The 17,753-nt window shown below is 33.7% G+C and overlaps 1 protein-coding gene across 3 annotated transcripts; it reads left to right on the forward strand.

Moving 5' to 3' along the window:
- Positions 1 to 7,423: 7,423 nt before the first annotated feature.
- LOC124934220 (proteinaceous RNase P 1, chloroplastic/mitochondrial-like) lies at positions 7,424 to 10,829 on the forward strand. Of its 3 annotated transcripts, none has more exons than XR_007099058.1 (8): positions 7,424 to 9,093; positions 9,168 to 9,257; positions 9,354 to 9,535; positions 9,610 to 9,730; positions 9,816 to 9,884; positions 9,951 to 10,080; positions 10,215 to 10,535; positions 10,575 to 10,829. XR_007099058.1 is itself a non-coding variant. In XM_047474718.1 (7 exons), exons 1-7 carry the CDS (start codon positions 7,456 to 7,458, stop codon positions 10,454 to 10,456), a joined length of 2,472 nt encoding a protein of 823 aa, XP_047330674.1. In that variant the 5' UTR covers positions 7,424 to 7,455; the 3' UTR covers positions 10,457 to 10,541. The 3 variants fall into 3 exon arrangements, 1 of the variants encoding a protein (XP_047330674.1); XR_007099059.1 differs by having other exon boundaries at positions 9,951 to 10,044; XM_047474718.1 differs by lacking the exon at positions 10,575 to 10,829 and having other exon boundaries at positions 10,215 to 10,541.
- Positions 10,830 to 17,753: the final 6,924 nt, after the last annotated feature.

Consider the following 17,753-nt stretch of genomic DNA (forward strand, 5'->3'; position numbering starts at 1 on the left):
GTTGTTTCATTTCTTTTTTAAACCAATGGTCTTATTGTGATGTTAATTTCATTTGCAGGGCTTTTATCAAGATTCAAAACTTCTTATTGATCAAGTTATTGAAGAAATGAGAATATTCGAGATAACACAGTAAGAAATGATACATGCTAATCTTGTAAGTCCAATATTTTAATATCATCTTGCTCATATATATCATAATATGATTTTGCAGATCTTCTTCCCAATTATATATTCAAGTCACTATTATGTTGTTTGCATCAATATACGAAAAAGTGTAATCGAAATCATAGACAACCTCCCATTGCCAAAAAAATGCCATGGGAAGATAAATATGTCACAATTTGGAAATTGGTAAGTTGAACTTTCTGTATGTTAAAGTGTTTTAAAATCTATGTTTAATTTAACTTCATTGGTAAAACAGATAGCCTCCTTCGTGGAGTTCTTCAAAACTCTAGACTCAAAAATCGCAACCAAAATAGCTAATTTCTCGTTCAAAGTTTTGAAATTAGCTTGACAAAACAATTCTAATACAACAGCTTGCGCAATATACTGTATAAGACATCTTCAAACTTATATGGGCGATGCAAAGGGGATTGTGGTATAACCAAAACAAATGTAAGTTACATGTTTCACATTTTATTTTTTTAGAATTTTTTAATAACTGCTGGATTTAATTTTTTTGTAGGCAAGAGGATTGCTTGATGTTTTCCGAGTAAAATTTTGTGTGTTCATCGTTAGGTTAACTTTCAACAATAAGTTGAACTATATTTATGAAAAATATATACAAATTATAAAAGAAGATTCTCATAAAACGTATAATAGTTTGTATGCTAATAAGTAGTACATTATGAATTATTAAAGTTTTTTAATTATATAAATTTATGGTATTTTCTAGTCATTAATTTTTTTCGATTTTCTAGTCTTCATGATAATGTGACATAACAATATTGAGACACACAAATGATAAGGTGTTACCGAAATCACCATTTTAAGAAAAAAAAGCTAAACGAGAAATCACCATTTCCAGTCCCAAAATCACAATTTTGGGTCCCAACACCATCATTTCGGGACAAGAAAACATCATTTATGGTCCCGAAATCACCATATCTGATCTCGAAATCACCATTTTGGGTCCCGAAACAATTATTTCGGGACTAGAAACTATCATTTTTTGTTCTGAAACCATCATTTCTTGAAACCATCATTTTGAAACAAGAAACCATCATTTTTAGTCCCAAATCACCATATCTAATCCCGAAATCACCATTTTGAGTCTTGAAACCATTATTCAGGACGAGAAACCATCATTTCTGGTTCCAAAACCACCATTTCAGATCCTGAAATCACCATTTTAGGACAAATTATAATTAAAATACTTAGTGTAAATATCAAAATTCTCATAAAAAACTCAATGTTACAAAATGTTAAAAAAACTCAAAGTTACAACATGATCTTATAATTACTATATTCGTTGAATTTTATCCCCACATGCATTATCTTCAACATATATCTGAGAGGACTAAAGTGATGTGAATAAAATTGAGTCGACAGTGGATCATTTTGTTGTTGTTGTTGTTGTTGTTGTTGAATCCAACACTATTGATGTTATGGCCGCATTTCCCTTCATTTTTTTTTATCTCGAAGACGACTTTTTAGGGATTTTTTCAATTAAAGATTGTTTCCTCTTTGTTGGTGGTTGTCCTCGACTTCTAACTTTGTTAGGAAAGTGTATCAAAATGGATGTAGTTGGAGATGGAGATGCTTTTGTGCTTTTATCTTTAGATGTTTTTGTGCTTCCATGATTAAGTGACATAAACTGTTTCATCAAGCATTTTATGTCATTCATCCAAAAAGAACAATTGTCATCAGATTTTAATCCAACTTGTTGAACCTCTTGCAACAATCAAGTTAGACTATTATGACGTATTTTTCCTTTTACAGACACATCTGAATCATAAATGTTGGTGATATTTTCATACCCACGCTTAATATCTTTACACCACCGGTCCATTATATAACACATTTGTACCTCATTCACCCTCATTTTTTTCAACACAGCCATGATATGCCTATACAAAATACCTCTGAACTTAAACAATTGACATTGACATTTAATATTGCAGTCCATTTCGGTAAAATGGACTTTGTAAGAAACATCTTTTATTGTTCTCCATTAACCCCCAAAATGATTTTCTCAACTCTAAATATATAAGTTGTTCATTCCTCTTTAATGACTGAGATGTCGCACAACATTAACCCTCTAACTTCTTGAACAAACCTAAATATATCTGGAGTGTAGAATGTTTGATATTGCCTTTCAAAGGAAAATCCACTGATAGTTGGTATCAAAGAATTAAACGATTGAAAATCCAATTTATTTTCTCTCTCGATATTTCTCAACAGAGCCCTATCATATTGCTCGATGAATTGATTGAGGGATGTTTTGGACTACACGTAGTCATCAAAAAAGGCGTTCATACTTTCACTACGTTGAGATGTGGACATCTCAGCCCAAAATTGTCATTTCACATAAACATGTATTCATTTAGATCTTTCCAAAAATAAATAATTCAACTAGACATTATCTTTCCGCTAATAATCTTCTATTAGTCTAATCCAATCGTCTTCGCATGGTTGAATATTTAAGGAGTTGTATACTATGTTTTTCAGCCTCTTCTTTATTAGATGGTATTTAGTATGACTTCCAAGTTTTGTAGGAAGTTTATTCATTATATGCCACAAACAAAAACAATGATGAGTTTTAGGAAATACCTTCTCAATTGCAATCGCCATGGATCGACATTGGTCTGTGATTATGACATTTAGAGGTCGATCATCCATACATTCCAACCAAGTTCTAAACAACCAAGTGAAAGAATGTGAATCTTCACTTGACAATAAGCCACATCCAAGTAAAATGGACTGACCATGATGATTAACCCCGACAAACGGAGCGAAATGCATGTCCTAACGATTTGTCAAATATGTTGTATTGAAAGAGATAACATCGTGAAAATCGTCAAAGTCCCTACACCTACCATCTGTCAAAACACGTTTTTAATTTAAGATTCCTCATCCAAATCAATAAGGTAGAAGAAGTTTGAGTTCCTAGTTTATATTCTTAAAAAATAATTAATGAGTGCTTCAGCATCCTCACTCCCTAACCTCAACTTCCGTGCTTCTATAACGTAATCTCTACATATTCTCTCATTAAAAGACATGTTTTCATACCCTCCAGCTTCCACTACAAGGGATTCAAATGTTTTGGCCACAGTTATTCCAGCTTCATCGTTTGTATCCAATCTCCTCTTTATATTTCCGTCTATTACTTTGTAGGATCTAACATGGAGTATCCTCTTAGGGCTTAATGTATGGTTATGTTCAAGATAAATACTTGTTATCACATATTCCCATTCATTCCGAACAACAAAATTAATATTTGCTTTACAATTTTTCTTCGTTATTGGTCTAGGATGATGAAATTTATTTTTGGTCTTTAATTCTTTCATACAACTCTTGAAACAACCAATGCTAAAGTATTTCCTCTTACCACCTACATTTTTGCTCCTTAACTTGGTAATGCCGAATCTATTTAAGTGGGCATATGATGTGTAGAATTCAAAAAGTTGTTCTTTGGAGGAAAATGTCATTCCAACATTAGGAATTTCACTGCGAAAAAAGTGTAATTGTAAGAAATACGTTCCGAAACTATCATTTCGAGTTCTTAAACCGTCATTTCGGGTCCTGAAACCATCATTTCGAGACGATAAACCATTATTTCTAGTTCCGAAACCACCATTTCGGATCCCGAAATCACCATTTCAAGACCAAACATCACCATTTTGGGATCCGAAATCAACATTATACTAACTATGGTGTCCCAAAATGATGGTTTCAAGACATTTCCCGCGAAATTCCATTTCGGGTCTCAAAATGATGGTTACGGGACATTTTAGGACATTTCCCCCGTAATTCTATTTTTTGTCCCGAAATGATGGTTTCGGGACATTTTGGAACATTTTCCTGAACGAAAAATGTTAAGTCACTACAGGGGGATTTTTCGCTGGGAATTCTGTCCCTATAGCTAGAGTCAGTCGTTGAAATTTCTTTTCCCTTGATCTTTATATACAAAATTCAAGTGCCTCGCCCCATCCACCGGGGTCTCTCCACCTATAAAAAGGAACATCGACATCGAGTCAATTACACATAGCATATCAGGCAATTTCAAAACAAATCAGCTTACTTAAAGAAAAAAAAATCCATTTTCTGGACGTCGAAATCTCTCAAAATCTCATCAAAAATGTACATTTTCTATACCAATAATCGGGTACTTTTCCGGTTCAATAGGGGAATTTATTTAGGTTTAGTGCTTCATCTACTGCGTTGTTCAGGTTCGGTGTTGGTTTCCTGAAAGATAAAACAGTTCGTTATCATACAAAAACAAACTGAAAAATATTGTTAAATAACTAGATCTGTAAAAATAATATTATGGGCAAGGGTTTTGTTGGGAGAAGATTTTCGCCGGAGAAGTTCCAAAGAGATAAATAAATGAAGCCGAAGAAGTTTCAGAGAGAGAAATAAATGAAGCTAAAGAAGATTTATACTGAATTTTGTTCTCTCTCCTACCCACGTGGCAGGCCACGTAAGATTCGTGGTCTTGTTTCCGCTGATCATTGAATTTATCATTTCTCTTTTGTTGTCTCTCATACCCACATGGCAGACCACGTAGGATTCATGGTATTTCTTTTGCGTTGATCATTCATTTAGTTTATCATTTCTCTACTCCATATCATGGTTTCCTAATTCACTCATCATTATCTCTCACCGTCTACTCAGATATAAATTGGGCGATGTATAATATTTTTAATTAAAAACAATAATAGTGTCTTAATTATTATTTTTTACTAAATTGAAATAAATTAATTTATCCGGTGACCACTAAATATATATTCTATAAACAAACTTCTTCATAAATCGTCTTTATAGTAAAAAATATATATATAACAAGTAAAATGGTTGAAAGCAAATATACATATCAACCAAATAATAAAAAATATTTTTATCATAACAATTATTAAAAATAATTTTAAATAATAATAATTATGATAAAAAAAACAAAAAATGATTGAACCTCCAATAATATGCAATAATAGGTCGTTTCTAAACTAATCTTTTAAGTTAAACCTCTCAACATAAACTATTTTATTTTATCTTCTAAATTAACATACTCTACTACTAAACTCAATTATTTTATTTATTTTTATTATTTTATATTTTTATTAATATTTTATTATTAAATACGTTCTAAATTTAATTATTTATAAATTTAAATTATAATTTTTATATCGCCACTTAATATTTTTTATAGATACTTACTAAATACATTATTAGTTTAAATTATTTTAATAATTATAATATAATTAATAAAAATTATTATAATCATCTTATTTTTAAATGATTGTGAGCTATACTACCTATCTCAAGAATTATAATTTTTTTAGTCATATATTTTTGTTTTAATAAATTGACTTTGACAAAAAGAAATTAAATCACATAATATTATTTATTAAAAATAGATTTGACAATGTAAAATAATTATTAATTTTATAATATAAATATAATTTAATATAACATTTAAAATCTTAATAATATTAAAATACATAATATAAAAGTATATATAATATATAAATTAAATATATTTAAACTTGTGATAATAATTATATTATATAAAAATAATAATTTAAGTTGTGTAAATATAAATATAAAAATATAAGTAATCTATATATATAATCCTGCTTAATTTTTAAAGTGTCTAGAGTGCCGGGTTGAGAGGTATGATTAATTAGAATATATATATATATGTGTGAGAGTAAATAGATATTTGGGTCGGATTGTGGGTTGACCCATCCATAAACTTAACACAGTTAGAAATAAAATTAAAAATGTTATATGTATATTTCGAACTTATAACCTAACAAAATAAGTACAACCTTTTAACCAACTAGACTAATAATACTTTATCTTTTAAATTCAACACCAAAATAGATGAACGCGGAAATTTTAACAATATAAGTTCAACATTTTAACTAATTAATCTATATATATAATGATGCTTAATTTTTAAAGTGTTCAGATTATCGGGTTGAGAGTTTTGGTTAATTTGGATATATATGTGAGTAAATAGATACTTGGGTCGGATTGTGGGTTGACCCGCCCATAACTTAAAACGGTTAAAAATAAAATTAAAAATGCTATAAGTTTGTTTCGAACTTGCAAATAAACGCGGAACATTTTAACAATATAAATTTAACTTTTTAACTAACTAATATATATATATATATAATGATGCTTAATTTTTAAAGTGCCTGGAATACCGGGTCGAGAGTTGTGGTTAATTTGAATATATATGTGAGAGTAAATGGATACTTGGTCGAATTGTGGGATAAAACGGTTAAAAATAAAATTAAAAATGTTATATGTATGTTTCGAACTTGCAAATGAACGCGGAACATTTTAACAATTTAATTTTTAAAGTGTCTAGATTGTTGGGTCGAGAGTTGTGGTTAATTCTGATATATATGTGAGAGTAAATGGATACTTGGTCGAATTGTGGGATAAAACGGTTAAAAATAAAATTAAAAATGCTATATGTATGTTTCGAACTTGCAAATGAACGCGGAACATTTTAACAATTTAATTTTTAAAGTGTCTGGATTGCTGGGTCGAGAGTTGTGGTTAATTCTGATATATATGTGAGAGTAAATGAATACTTTGTCGGATTGTTGGTTGACCCGCCCATAAACTTAAAACGGTTAAAAATAAAATTAAAAATGCTATAGGTATGTTTTGAATTTACAATATAACAAAAACAAGTACAACCATTAACCAAGTATGATTGAGATGTGGTTTGTCGTTAGATAATAGGTCGGTATTAATTGAAAGTGGTTACAAAAATATGAAATAAATATTTGATTGAACACAGTGTGAGGTCACGCGTTTAAATATTAAAAAAATATGAATCTAATATTTGATAGACCAAAATAAAAGTGTAAAGTCATGAGATGAGAGATTCATTCGGAAAAAATATGTAATGAGATAGGTGAAAAGATAAGTTGTTTTACCGAAGTGAATAAAACGTGGAATTAAATCGTTTTATTTTTTATTTTAATATATTATTCATCATTAATTAAGAATTTTAAATATTGAATACTTATTATTATTATTATTATTATTATTATTATTATTATTATTATTATTAATATTATTATTATTATTATTATTATTATTATTGTGTGCATCTTCCTAGTTAATCCAGAGAAAGATAAGATTAGTTTGAGAAAATGATAAATAATAAAGTATAGTTAATTTTATATTAAATAAATATATTTTTGTATAATTCTTGGAAAGGCGTTCCAATATGATAATGATCTTAGAGCTTCTTGCTAACGGCCACACATGGCCTCCTCTACCGCTCTTCTTCAGCAGAATCAAATCTACTGGAAAATCCCACTCTGTAAGTTTCACTCACCTTTCTCTCACTCTAAATCGCCTTCTTCCTCCCATCTTCTCCCTTTCCCCGGAACCAACCGCACTGTTAAGCCTGTTTTCTGCTTTCCATCTCTTGTTTTCACTCCCATAGATATTACTCCCCGGAGTGAAAACTCTGACCTCACAACAGACGAACTTAGTCACAGAAACGGTAGCAAATGTTCCTCTGGGTTTCCTCGTAAGAGGACGAAAGTCGAAACATTTGTGGACATAAGTTCTAAACACAACCTAGCTGTGTCTGGAGCAGCTAAAAGCATTGGCAGTCGTGCTGTTAGGGATAGACGTGAAAGGGAAATCGTGAATTCTAATGTAGAGATTAAAAAAAATTCTGGGGTGAAAGGGAAATCAGAAGATGATATTTTGATTGAAAGATTGAATAAAACCATTCAGAGGAATGTAGTTGTTAGAGGAAAACATGCTGTAAAGAAAGGTTCTGCGTTTTCTCCGCCCAAGTTTAAAGGTGGTGGGAACTTTAAAGAGAAGAACTATACAGAAACCAAAGATGGGGATGTTGTTATTTTTAATGGAAAATCGAAGAGAGCTTGTGATTGGAATCAATCTGGAGAAGAGAACATGGAAATGGTGGTTAAAAGAAGTAAGCAGGTGGATTCACCTTCTTCCTTGCTGAGAGTTGGCCTTGAAATGTGTTCAAAAAAGGGTGATGTTATGGGTGCACTTGAACTGTATGATTCAGCTAAAAGAGAGAATTTGCAGATGAGTCAGTATCACTACAATGTACTCTTATATCTATGTTCTTCTGCTGCAACCGGGGTCATTCATCCTGCAAAGAGCGGAAGTGGCAGTCGAGTTTTGAATCGTTCTGAAATTCGGGTGGGCGAAGATTTCAAGAATTACGCACTTGAGAGAGGATTTGAAATCTATGAGAAAATGTGTTTGGAAGATATAGAAATGAATGAATCAAGCTTGACGTCGGTTGCCAGATTGGCACTGGCGATGGGCAATGGTGACATGGCATTTGAAACTGTGAAGCAAATGAAGACGTTGGGGATAAGCCCTAGGTTGAGATCTTATGGCCCGGCTTTATCTGCCTTTTGCAAGAATGGGGATATCGATAAGGCATTTTCTGTTGAAGAGCACATGCTGGAGAACAATGTTCATCCTGAAGAACCTGAACTAGAGGCACTTTTAAGGGTAAGTATGGAAACCGGTAGAGCTGACAAGGCTTATTATCTGTTACACAAACTTAGGACAAGTGTGAGGAAGGTCTCACCATCTGTTGCCAATCTGGTAGAGGAATGGTTCAATAGCAAGGCAGCCTCAAGAGTGGGGAAAAGAAAATGGGATGAAAAATTGTTGAGTAGAACAATTGCAGACCGAGGTGGAGGATGGCACGGGGAGGGCTGGTTAGGTATAGGAAAATGGACGGTTGTGCGCACATCAGTTGGAGAAGACGGATTTTGTAATTGCTGTGGCGAAAAGTTGGCAATCATTGACCTTGATCCAGTACAAACTGAGAATTTTGCTCAGTCTGTTGTTGCCATAGCAACTAACAGAGAGAAAAACGCTAGCTTTCAGAAATTTCAGGTAGGATAAAGTTATTGAATGACCAAAAACGCTGCAGGTAGATCAAACATAACTTTAATTTATGTTTTTATCAGAAATGGCTAGATTACTATGGTCCATTTGAAGCAGTAGTGGATGCAGCAAATGTAGGACTTCTGACCCAAAGAAAGTTTAAACCTTCCAAGGCAAGTCAACTTTGTTAATTTCCTCAATGGAGAATAATAATTTGATGATTAGATTCTTTTGTTTTTCCCTAACCTGAAAATTTAGTAAACTTTTAGGTAAATGCAGTGGTGAATGGAATTCGACAAATGCTTCCTTCGAAGAAATGGCCATTGATTATCTTGCATAACAGACGTATAACTGGAGACAACATGGATAAACCAGTAAATAAGGGTTTAGTTGAGAAGTGGAAAAATGCGGATGCACTCTTTTCCACTCCGACTGGTTCAAACGATGACTGGTAGGTAATCTTTTTGGTGTTTTAGTTAGTGTTCATCTCCTTTCACATTACTAAGGACCGAGCAATACTTTTAGGTACTGGTTGTATGCAGCTATTAAGTATAAATGCTTAATTGTGACTAATGATGAGATGAGAGACCACTTATTTCAGCTTCTAGGAAATGATTTCTTTCCCAGGTGGAAAGAAAGGCATCAGGTGAGCCTTAACTTCCCTCCTTACCTCCCCATTTTTTCTCAATCTTAAGACAAAGCTTTTTCTTTTTTTTCCTCCAACAATATAGGTTCGTTTTAGCTTCTCCGAGACAGGTCCACTATTCCAAATGCCGCCTCCTTGCTCAGTTGTCATTCAGGTATTCTTAAAAAATTTCTCAATCTCTGAAAAAAAGAGAGATACATAACTACAATATTTTCGACAGGAATCTGAGAATGGACATTGGCATATACCTGTGGCAGCAGAATGTGACTCTGAAGACAAAAGAACATGGTTGTGCATCACACGTTCTAGCTCAAGTAAGGCGAAGGGAGTTTCTGCTGACTCTAACAAATGTAATTACAGATTTGGATTAGACTTCAAGCTTTTATGTCACTCTAGACTTTGTGATTCACTTACTTCCTAATAACTAGAATGTGGATTGAAATGTGTGTTGTTTCATGAGTTGAAATATTATTTTTCTAATCAGGTTCGCGAGAAGCACCACAAAAGGAAAAATCAAGCAGAGAACTTCCTAAACCTCAGGCAGACCTCCTACTACCATCACCAGAAAACCGCTGCAATGTAAACGCTAATTACTCTCCTCAAGAAACATACAGCAATCTAAGAGGTCTTCTTTTGTCATCCGCATTCCAACAAGATCAAACCGTTCTATCACTGATCGAAGATGCAGAGAGTCTTGCTGGCTGTTTCATTGATTTTCAAATATGATCAAGATGGGCTACATTTTCATCAACTTCAGTACAATGGGTGAATTGATAATTGGAATGGAAGGGAAAAGGTAACATGTATCAATGAAGAAGTCAAACAATATTCATTACCAGATTAGATCTGCAACTAGCACAAAGCTGAAGTGTATATTGACTGGGCATGCTTTCATATGAGCAGAAGACAGATTTGTTTCTTTCTTTGGTCCATCCATTAGAGAAAGGTGGATGATTTGAACATTGGACTCTCAATCAGAGGGATGAAACAATCGTCATCTGAAACAAACTGTGGATTGCTCTTTTTATTTGCTAAGTAACTGTGATTTACTTGAGTGTCCCCTTGTATCTCGTTTGTGAATTATAGTTACTTTATACTATCTTTCCTCTTAAAATTTAAATTTTTGTGTAGAGATTTATTTTTACTGTTTATTAAAATATGATTTAGGTGAAATTAAAGTCTCTTAGTTGTGTAAAATATAATTACTGTGCAAACTTCCCTACCAGAAAAATAGTATACCAAAATAGTATGGTATGTTCAATGCCCTCTTAAGACATATGATCTCTGCAAAGAGTTTTATTTTTGTTTATGAAGTTTGAACGTATCATACTACACATTTATAAGTATCTCTTAGACATTTACTCTTTTCTCTTGATCTACGATAATGGATTTTTAATCAACTAAGACTTTATCCTAACTTAATATGGATGGTTGTATGAAACAAAAGCTCAAATATCTACGAACTCATTAATCAAATTACGAAATTGTTGTTCCAAACAAAAAAATATATATTGTACTTAATAAGAAAGAAAACACAATAAATTACTGTTTAATTCAATATTCACTATCTTAATGATTAAAACTTACTAAATCATGAGAAATACTAAAAGATAGTTAGTTAGTTTATGAAAACAATACGAGAGTTTTTTTTTTTAGAACGCTGGGTTCCGCTGCTTCTATGGAGTGCGACTAATCCCCGCGGGTTAAGCACATAGCCCGCAAACACATTTAACAATTTAACCAGGCGCAGAACTTACCGCCTGACGGGCTCGAACCCAGGACCTCATTGAGGCCTGGGGGATATCCACCTCTTGTTGCCGCTAGGCTAGAAGAGGGGATAACACGAGAGTTTATGAAGTGAACAAAAAACAATGACATACCCTATCAGAAGTAATTCCAAGTGGAAAGTTAATGAAGTTTGATAAAAAAAAATTAAGATAAAAAGTTGAAGATCTGGAGAAACATAAAGGCAAAACTTACCTTGGAGATTTTAAACAAAAAGTTAAGATTCTTAAATCTCGATTTTAAATTAACTACTGAAATAGAAGAAAACGCATTAAAAATGAGAAAATATAGTTGTTGGGAACTACACAAGTAAGATAAATAAGATTATTTGGGATAAATGTAATACTTTATCTCAAAATAATATTAAAAAAATCAAAGAGATTAAAATAAATAATTTAGAATGAAATGTGGCACATATTTTATCCACCAAAATCATTTATTTAACCCAAAATTATATAAAAAAAATAAATAAAAAAATTGGAAAAATATTTGTCATATATTTTTATATTTTGTGTATTTTAAATATTAAAATTAAACCAAAAGAGTGAAAGAAAAATAAAAATTATTGCTACAGTCGGAACCACAACCATTAGATGGACGCTGGATTTTCATCCAACGCCCAAGAAGCGCCCTCATATCCCGTAGCAACCGAAGAAGCGTGCTCCCGTGTAGCGGCGAATCAGCTAACGCCTATTAGCTGAAACGCGGCAGAATGTGCAGATCATGACGGGACCATAACAGAATGCCAACAGACCGCTCCGCGTCCGCGTTCTCGCCCAAAACAACGTCGTTTCGTCTACGACTGTCTTCTTCATTGTGATCGCTGGAAGGATAAGGACAACAATCATCTTTGATTTTTCAAAGATGGAACTTCGTAATTAGTCCACTATTTTGGTTGATTCGAAAGGTGAAATGATCACCCTATCACGGTGATCATTTCTCATACATCTTTAGGCAGTAATAATGCTTATTCCGGTAACTAGATGGAAGAACATCCAAAATATCATAAATGTATTTTGGTTGATTCAAGCCACTTGGCTGTATCAACCTACTTCGAAAGGCTATAATTAGCCTCCCTTAACAATTTTGAAGCCAAGGGATCCACTCTCAAGCTTTGAATCAAGATTTATAAATATCTGCCATTAAAGTTTCAAGCTTTAGGATTTTTTAAAATCTTTGCATAAGGCCTTAAAATTTGGATCTGAGCATCCCTAAAACTTCCTTAAGGTCTAAGGAACATTCTTCAATCATCCTTTAATTTAATTCTAGTTTAAATTTAAAAAATTTATATTTTAGTTTTCATAAGTTTGTATGATGTCTAGTTGTTAGATTTTTTGATTGAAAATTGATTCGAGGATTATTTATAAGTTTTTGTGAAAGCCAAGATCGATCAATCGATTTCAAACAAAAAAACCAAATTTGAATTTCAAAATTTTAAAAACAGATTTTCTGTTCTTGGGTTAATCCTCAATAACAACAACTTAAAAAGTTTCCCAACATGTTTCTAATGATGTTGGGCAACTATTTGGATCATTTTTTTATCAATCCCAATCATGTTTGATCAAAATCAAAATTTTCAAAATAATTGAAAATTTTGAGTTCTTGAATTGGTCCAAATAAATAGCCAGTGTTCATGTTTTAGTATCAATCAAGTATATAAGGAAGCTATTGGCAAACTCCTTACACTTCAAAAACAACTTTAAAATGAAAAACCCGTTTTTTTGCCATAAACCATATTGAATGAATTGATCATCTTCCAGGTCGATTGACACCATGGGATGATGTTCTAAATGTTCCTAGGAGCTTTATGAAGCAACCTAGGCCCTTGGATCAAAGAATCCAAGACTTATCAAAATTGCAAAACCTACCATTTTGATGTTCTTGATGACCGAGATTCCTGACAAAAAATTTAACATAGGAACGACAAGTCTGACCGATACTTTTCAGCTAATACCGAGTGGTCCGACCGATGATTTTTTTACATCCGACCGAGAAGTTAGACCTAGGACCGAGGAGTCTCGTACCCGACCAATAACTCACAAACTTAAGACCGATGACTTCCACCCAGGACCGAGAGGTCTGACCGAAAAGTTAGACCTATGACCAAAGAGTCTCGCACCCAACCGAGAATTAACAAACCCAGGACCGATAGCTTTCACCTAGGACCGAAAGGTCTGACCGAGAATTCTAGCACCTGGCCGAGGGACCTTCGCACCCCGACTAAGGGTCTCCAACTAAGACCGAGGACTTTTTAGTCTCGGCCGGTAAAACGAACCCATGACCTAAGACACCGTTCATAAGGCCTGTTTGGTTCTAATTTTCAAATTCCAAAATTATTTTTATAATTTTGGACTCTCAAACCATTTTCTAAAAATCCCGAAAAATTAAAAAATGATTTCAAAATATTTTTAGAATATTTCCCCATAAAATATTTTGATATAGGTCTATTTAGGATTTATGTTTAAACCCTAACAGCTTTAAAAACTAATGTTCTTCAAGTATTTTCCTCCATAATCAACATCATCCGTAATAAGTACCAGAATTTAAATAATTGTTGTTACGATTCTTTAAATATGCACAAACATACGCATGTCTAGGACCGGAAAAATAATCGGTTAAAATAAAATGTTATTCAATCGATTTCAAAAGCCAAATTTATAAGTAGAAACCGTTTTTAAAATAGGTACGTAGGATGAAGCGCGAAAGAATTTTCTAGAGTATCACCAAACTACGAACTAAAAGAAACTCTAGCTAAAAATACGTTTGTACACGTATGCATTTTTATTAATTTTCAAAAATCAATTGGCGACTCTATTTTAAATAAATAATCTTTTAAATTAATTATTTTTAATTAATTTAAATAACATATTTCTAAAAAATCAAATTATAATTTGAGTACTATAAATCCCTAGATTATTTAACTTTGAACCCAAATTAATTATTTTTTAATTAATTTCAAAAACTGTCAGAAATTATTTTATAAATTTTAAAATAATATTTTATTTTAAAAAGATTATTGACATACAAACCGAAGTTGAAATTCTCGAACCTCGAGCTTGTCGCAGAACCAAAAGATTTTCCGGGGGTTACAGACATAAGTACAATAGGCTGCTTCTTTGGCAGCCAAGTAAAAGTCGTGTTCTAAAGTAGGAATACATAAACTGAAGTACATTTCTAGTCATCAACATCGCCACATCAATTGCTATCCGAGTAACCCACTAATCGGTAGTTATCTAATTTTGAATAGAAAAGACCAAGTTATAGGGTTCTTTGAATAAATCTCATAATTCTCTTTAAGGCATTCCAATGTAACACACATCCAGCAGAGTGAATCCCATCAATGGTTGGGAAAAACCCTGAAGTATCAATAAGGAAATGAGAACAACTAACCATTCCCTCTTGCTTTGCTGTCTCGGTTGCATACAGTTCTTTTATGAAACCATATCCTATTTTTTCTATTTCGCATAACAGGAATTTCAGGATGAAGATAGGACCTAAGATCAAATATTTCGAGCCGGCTTCCGTGGAAAATTCAGACTTTCTTTTTGATGCTGCGGGTATATATTGGACAGAGGAAGCGCCGATTGAAGTGATGACTGTAATGCAACGGGATAGTATAGGGGCACCTTTCCTTCGAAGGATGATCCAAGATCGTACTGTTCTTCTACAAAGACAACAGACGCTCTCAACGGCTAGGCGCCACTTTTATTCTGAGTTATTCCAGCTTCTTCATTCTTTCATGCCGCGGTAAAAGAAAAAAGAAAAAAGAGGGCCGTTTCAGCTTCCATCCGTACCCAGGAAGCTCGTATTCTTTGGTTGGAGCCCTCAAGGACATATTCTCAGTGGATACGCTACTCACGTGCACCGCTCCGTGGGCTATTCATTCTTTCTTTTGAGGGGCAGGCAGGCCTCCTTTCTTTCTCTTCAAGGCCGCCATCATCAGCCAATGTTGCTAAGTCCTTGAAAAGAGGGTCAGGTTTGCCAGCATAAAAAATTTTTAAAATCGTTGTACTTGACCCCCGAATTCGTTAGACGTGGAGATGGATTTTTTAGATGTGACTCTGAATCACCCTCCTAATAAAATTATTCCAGAATAAATGGGGCATCTTCCCTCTCGTCTCGGAATTGAAGCAAGCCTAAACCCTCTTCTTTCTTTGCCCTTCACTCCCTTTCACTGATGACGAATATGGTCCAAGTCAGAAATGTCCAACTCTCCATACCCAAGCCTGAGAGTAGTCAAGCACTAGGTCTCCTTTCAAGCGAGTGTGAACGCATCCTATTTATTTTTAGCCTCCTTCTGTATCTACGAGCAAGGGAACGATCCCTGGCTACAATCCCAGGGACATCATAAATAGTACCAGCGACTCCTACTTTTTTAACTTCGCATATGGGCTCTATATTCTGACGGGCGTCAACCATAAGTTTGATTACATCGGATAGCTATGAAAGGCATAACGGAAGAAAGGACCGAGCTGATTCTATAATAAAGAGATCGGAGAAGATTCACCCCAAACACTCAATATTAGGTCAGGTCTCGTGCTTATAAGATACATCATACTTCTGATTAAGCTTTGATATCTCCCAGCATCATTTTGTTCTTCTCCATCAAACCTTGAGAGTTTAGTGCCTAGTTCCATTGGAGTAGAAACCAGGTTGCATTCCTCCATTTTAAATTTTTTAAAATTTAAACGTGTACCTCTCATGGGATATCAAAATCCCTTCCTCTAATTGCTTCACTTCTGTGCCAAGAAAATATTTCATGAGGCATAAGTTTGTCATCTCGAACTCTTTCTTCATTACCTCCTTGAACTCCTTAATCAGTTTTGCATTGATTCTAATGAATATGAGGTCGTCAACATAGAGAGCGACAACCATCATATCCTTTTATGATTTCTTTGTGTATAAGACACACTCGTATGGACATTGCTCGTACTCGTTTTTCTTGAAATATCTATCAATTATCTCATTCTAGGCATGAGGAGCCTACTTCAACCCATAAAGGGATTTTCTCAATCTCAACACCTTCTTCTCATCCCCTCTCTTCATGTACCCGAATGGTTGTTAACCGTACACCTCCTTCGTTAGCACTCCATTTCAAAAGGACAACTTCACGTCCATATGTAGAATCGGTCATTGATTTTGAACAACTAACGAGATCAGAAGTCAGATTCACTACATTCTCATGACAAGAGAAAATACTTCATCATAGTCGATTACATGCTTTTGTCTATAGCCCTTCACAAAGTCGATCCTTATAACGCACAACCTCTCCCTCAACATTCATCTTTTATTTTTACACCCATTTTACTCCAATGGGTCGAGCTCCTTCATGAAGGTCGGTCAGCTACTAAGTTTTGTTGCGTTCTATTGCCCCAGTTTCTTCATCCATAGTTAATCTCCATTTCTCGTCTTGTTCAGCTTTCTCAAAATTCAAATCTTTTGAGTTGTCCAAGAGACATACAACATGGACTTCATTTGTAGTGTCATATATCTCACAGACTTCTCATTCGGGACTGTTCAAGTTCGGGTTCATCTTCTAAAAGCTTAGTGGTTGTTGATATTGAAAACATAGCAACCTCCGAGCTTGTTTCTTCCTCAATCGGGTTACTCCAGTTCCATGCCATTGATTCATCTACGTGAATATCTCAGCTCACCACCACTTTCTTGTTAACATATCAAACAGTTTATATACTTTAGATTTTTCATCATACCCGATAAATATGTACTTCTTGCTCCCATCTTCTAATTGTGTCATGTGCTGAATTTGTATTTTCACATATGCCACACTACTGAACACCTTCAGATAAAAGACAATCGGCTTCGAATCACTCCAAATCTCTTGTGGCGTCTTCTCTCATATCTTTTCGCGTGGACATATATTTTGCACATAGACTACGCATTGCACCACCTCTTCCCAAAACTTCTTCGGCATATTCTTTTATTTCAACATAGATCGAATTATATCGAGAATAGTTCGGTTATTTCAACCCACTAAGGTAGCTAGTGGTAAGAGTTAGCTTAAGAAATCAAGAGGTCGCATGTTTGATTCCATCTAAAAATGCTTTGAGTTGAAGCGGAGGGCGTGAATGTGGGTATCATGTTAGTTCTCTTTAATTCAAATATATATATATATATATATAGTTTAGTTCTTTCATTCTACTACACTATTTTGTTGCGGAGAATATGGCGCAGTCAAGAAACAATTGATCCCATGTTCCTCACAATATTTGTTGAACTC

This window comes from Impatiens glandulifera, chromosome 4 (assembly GCF_907164915.1).
Source record: "Impatiens glandulifera chromosome 4, dImpGla2.1, whole genome shotgun sequence".
In the NCBI taxonomy this organism is placed as follows: domain Eukaryota; kingdom Viridiplantae; phylum Streptophyta; class Magnoliopsida; order Ericales; family Balsaminaceae; genus Impatiens; species Impatiens glandulifera.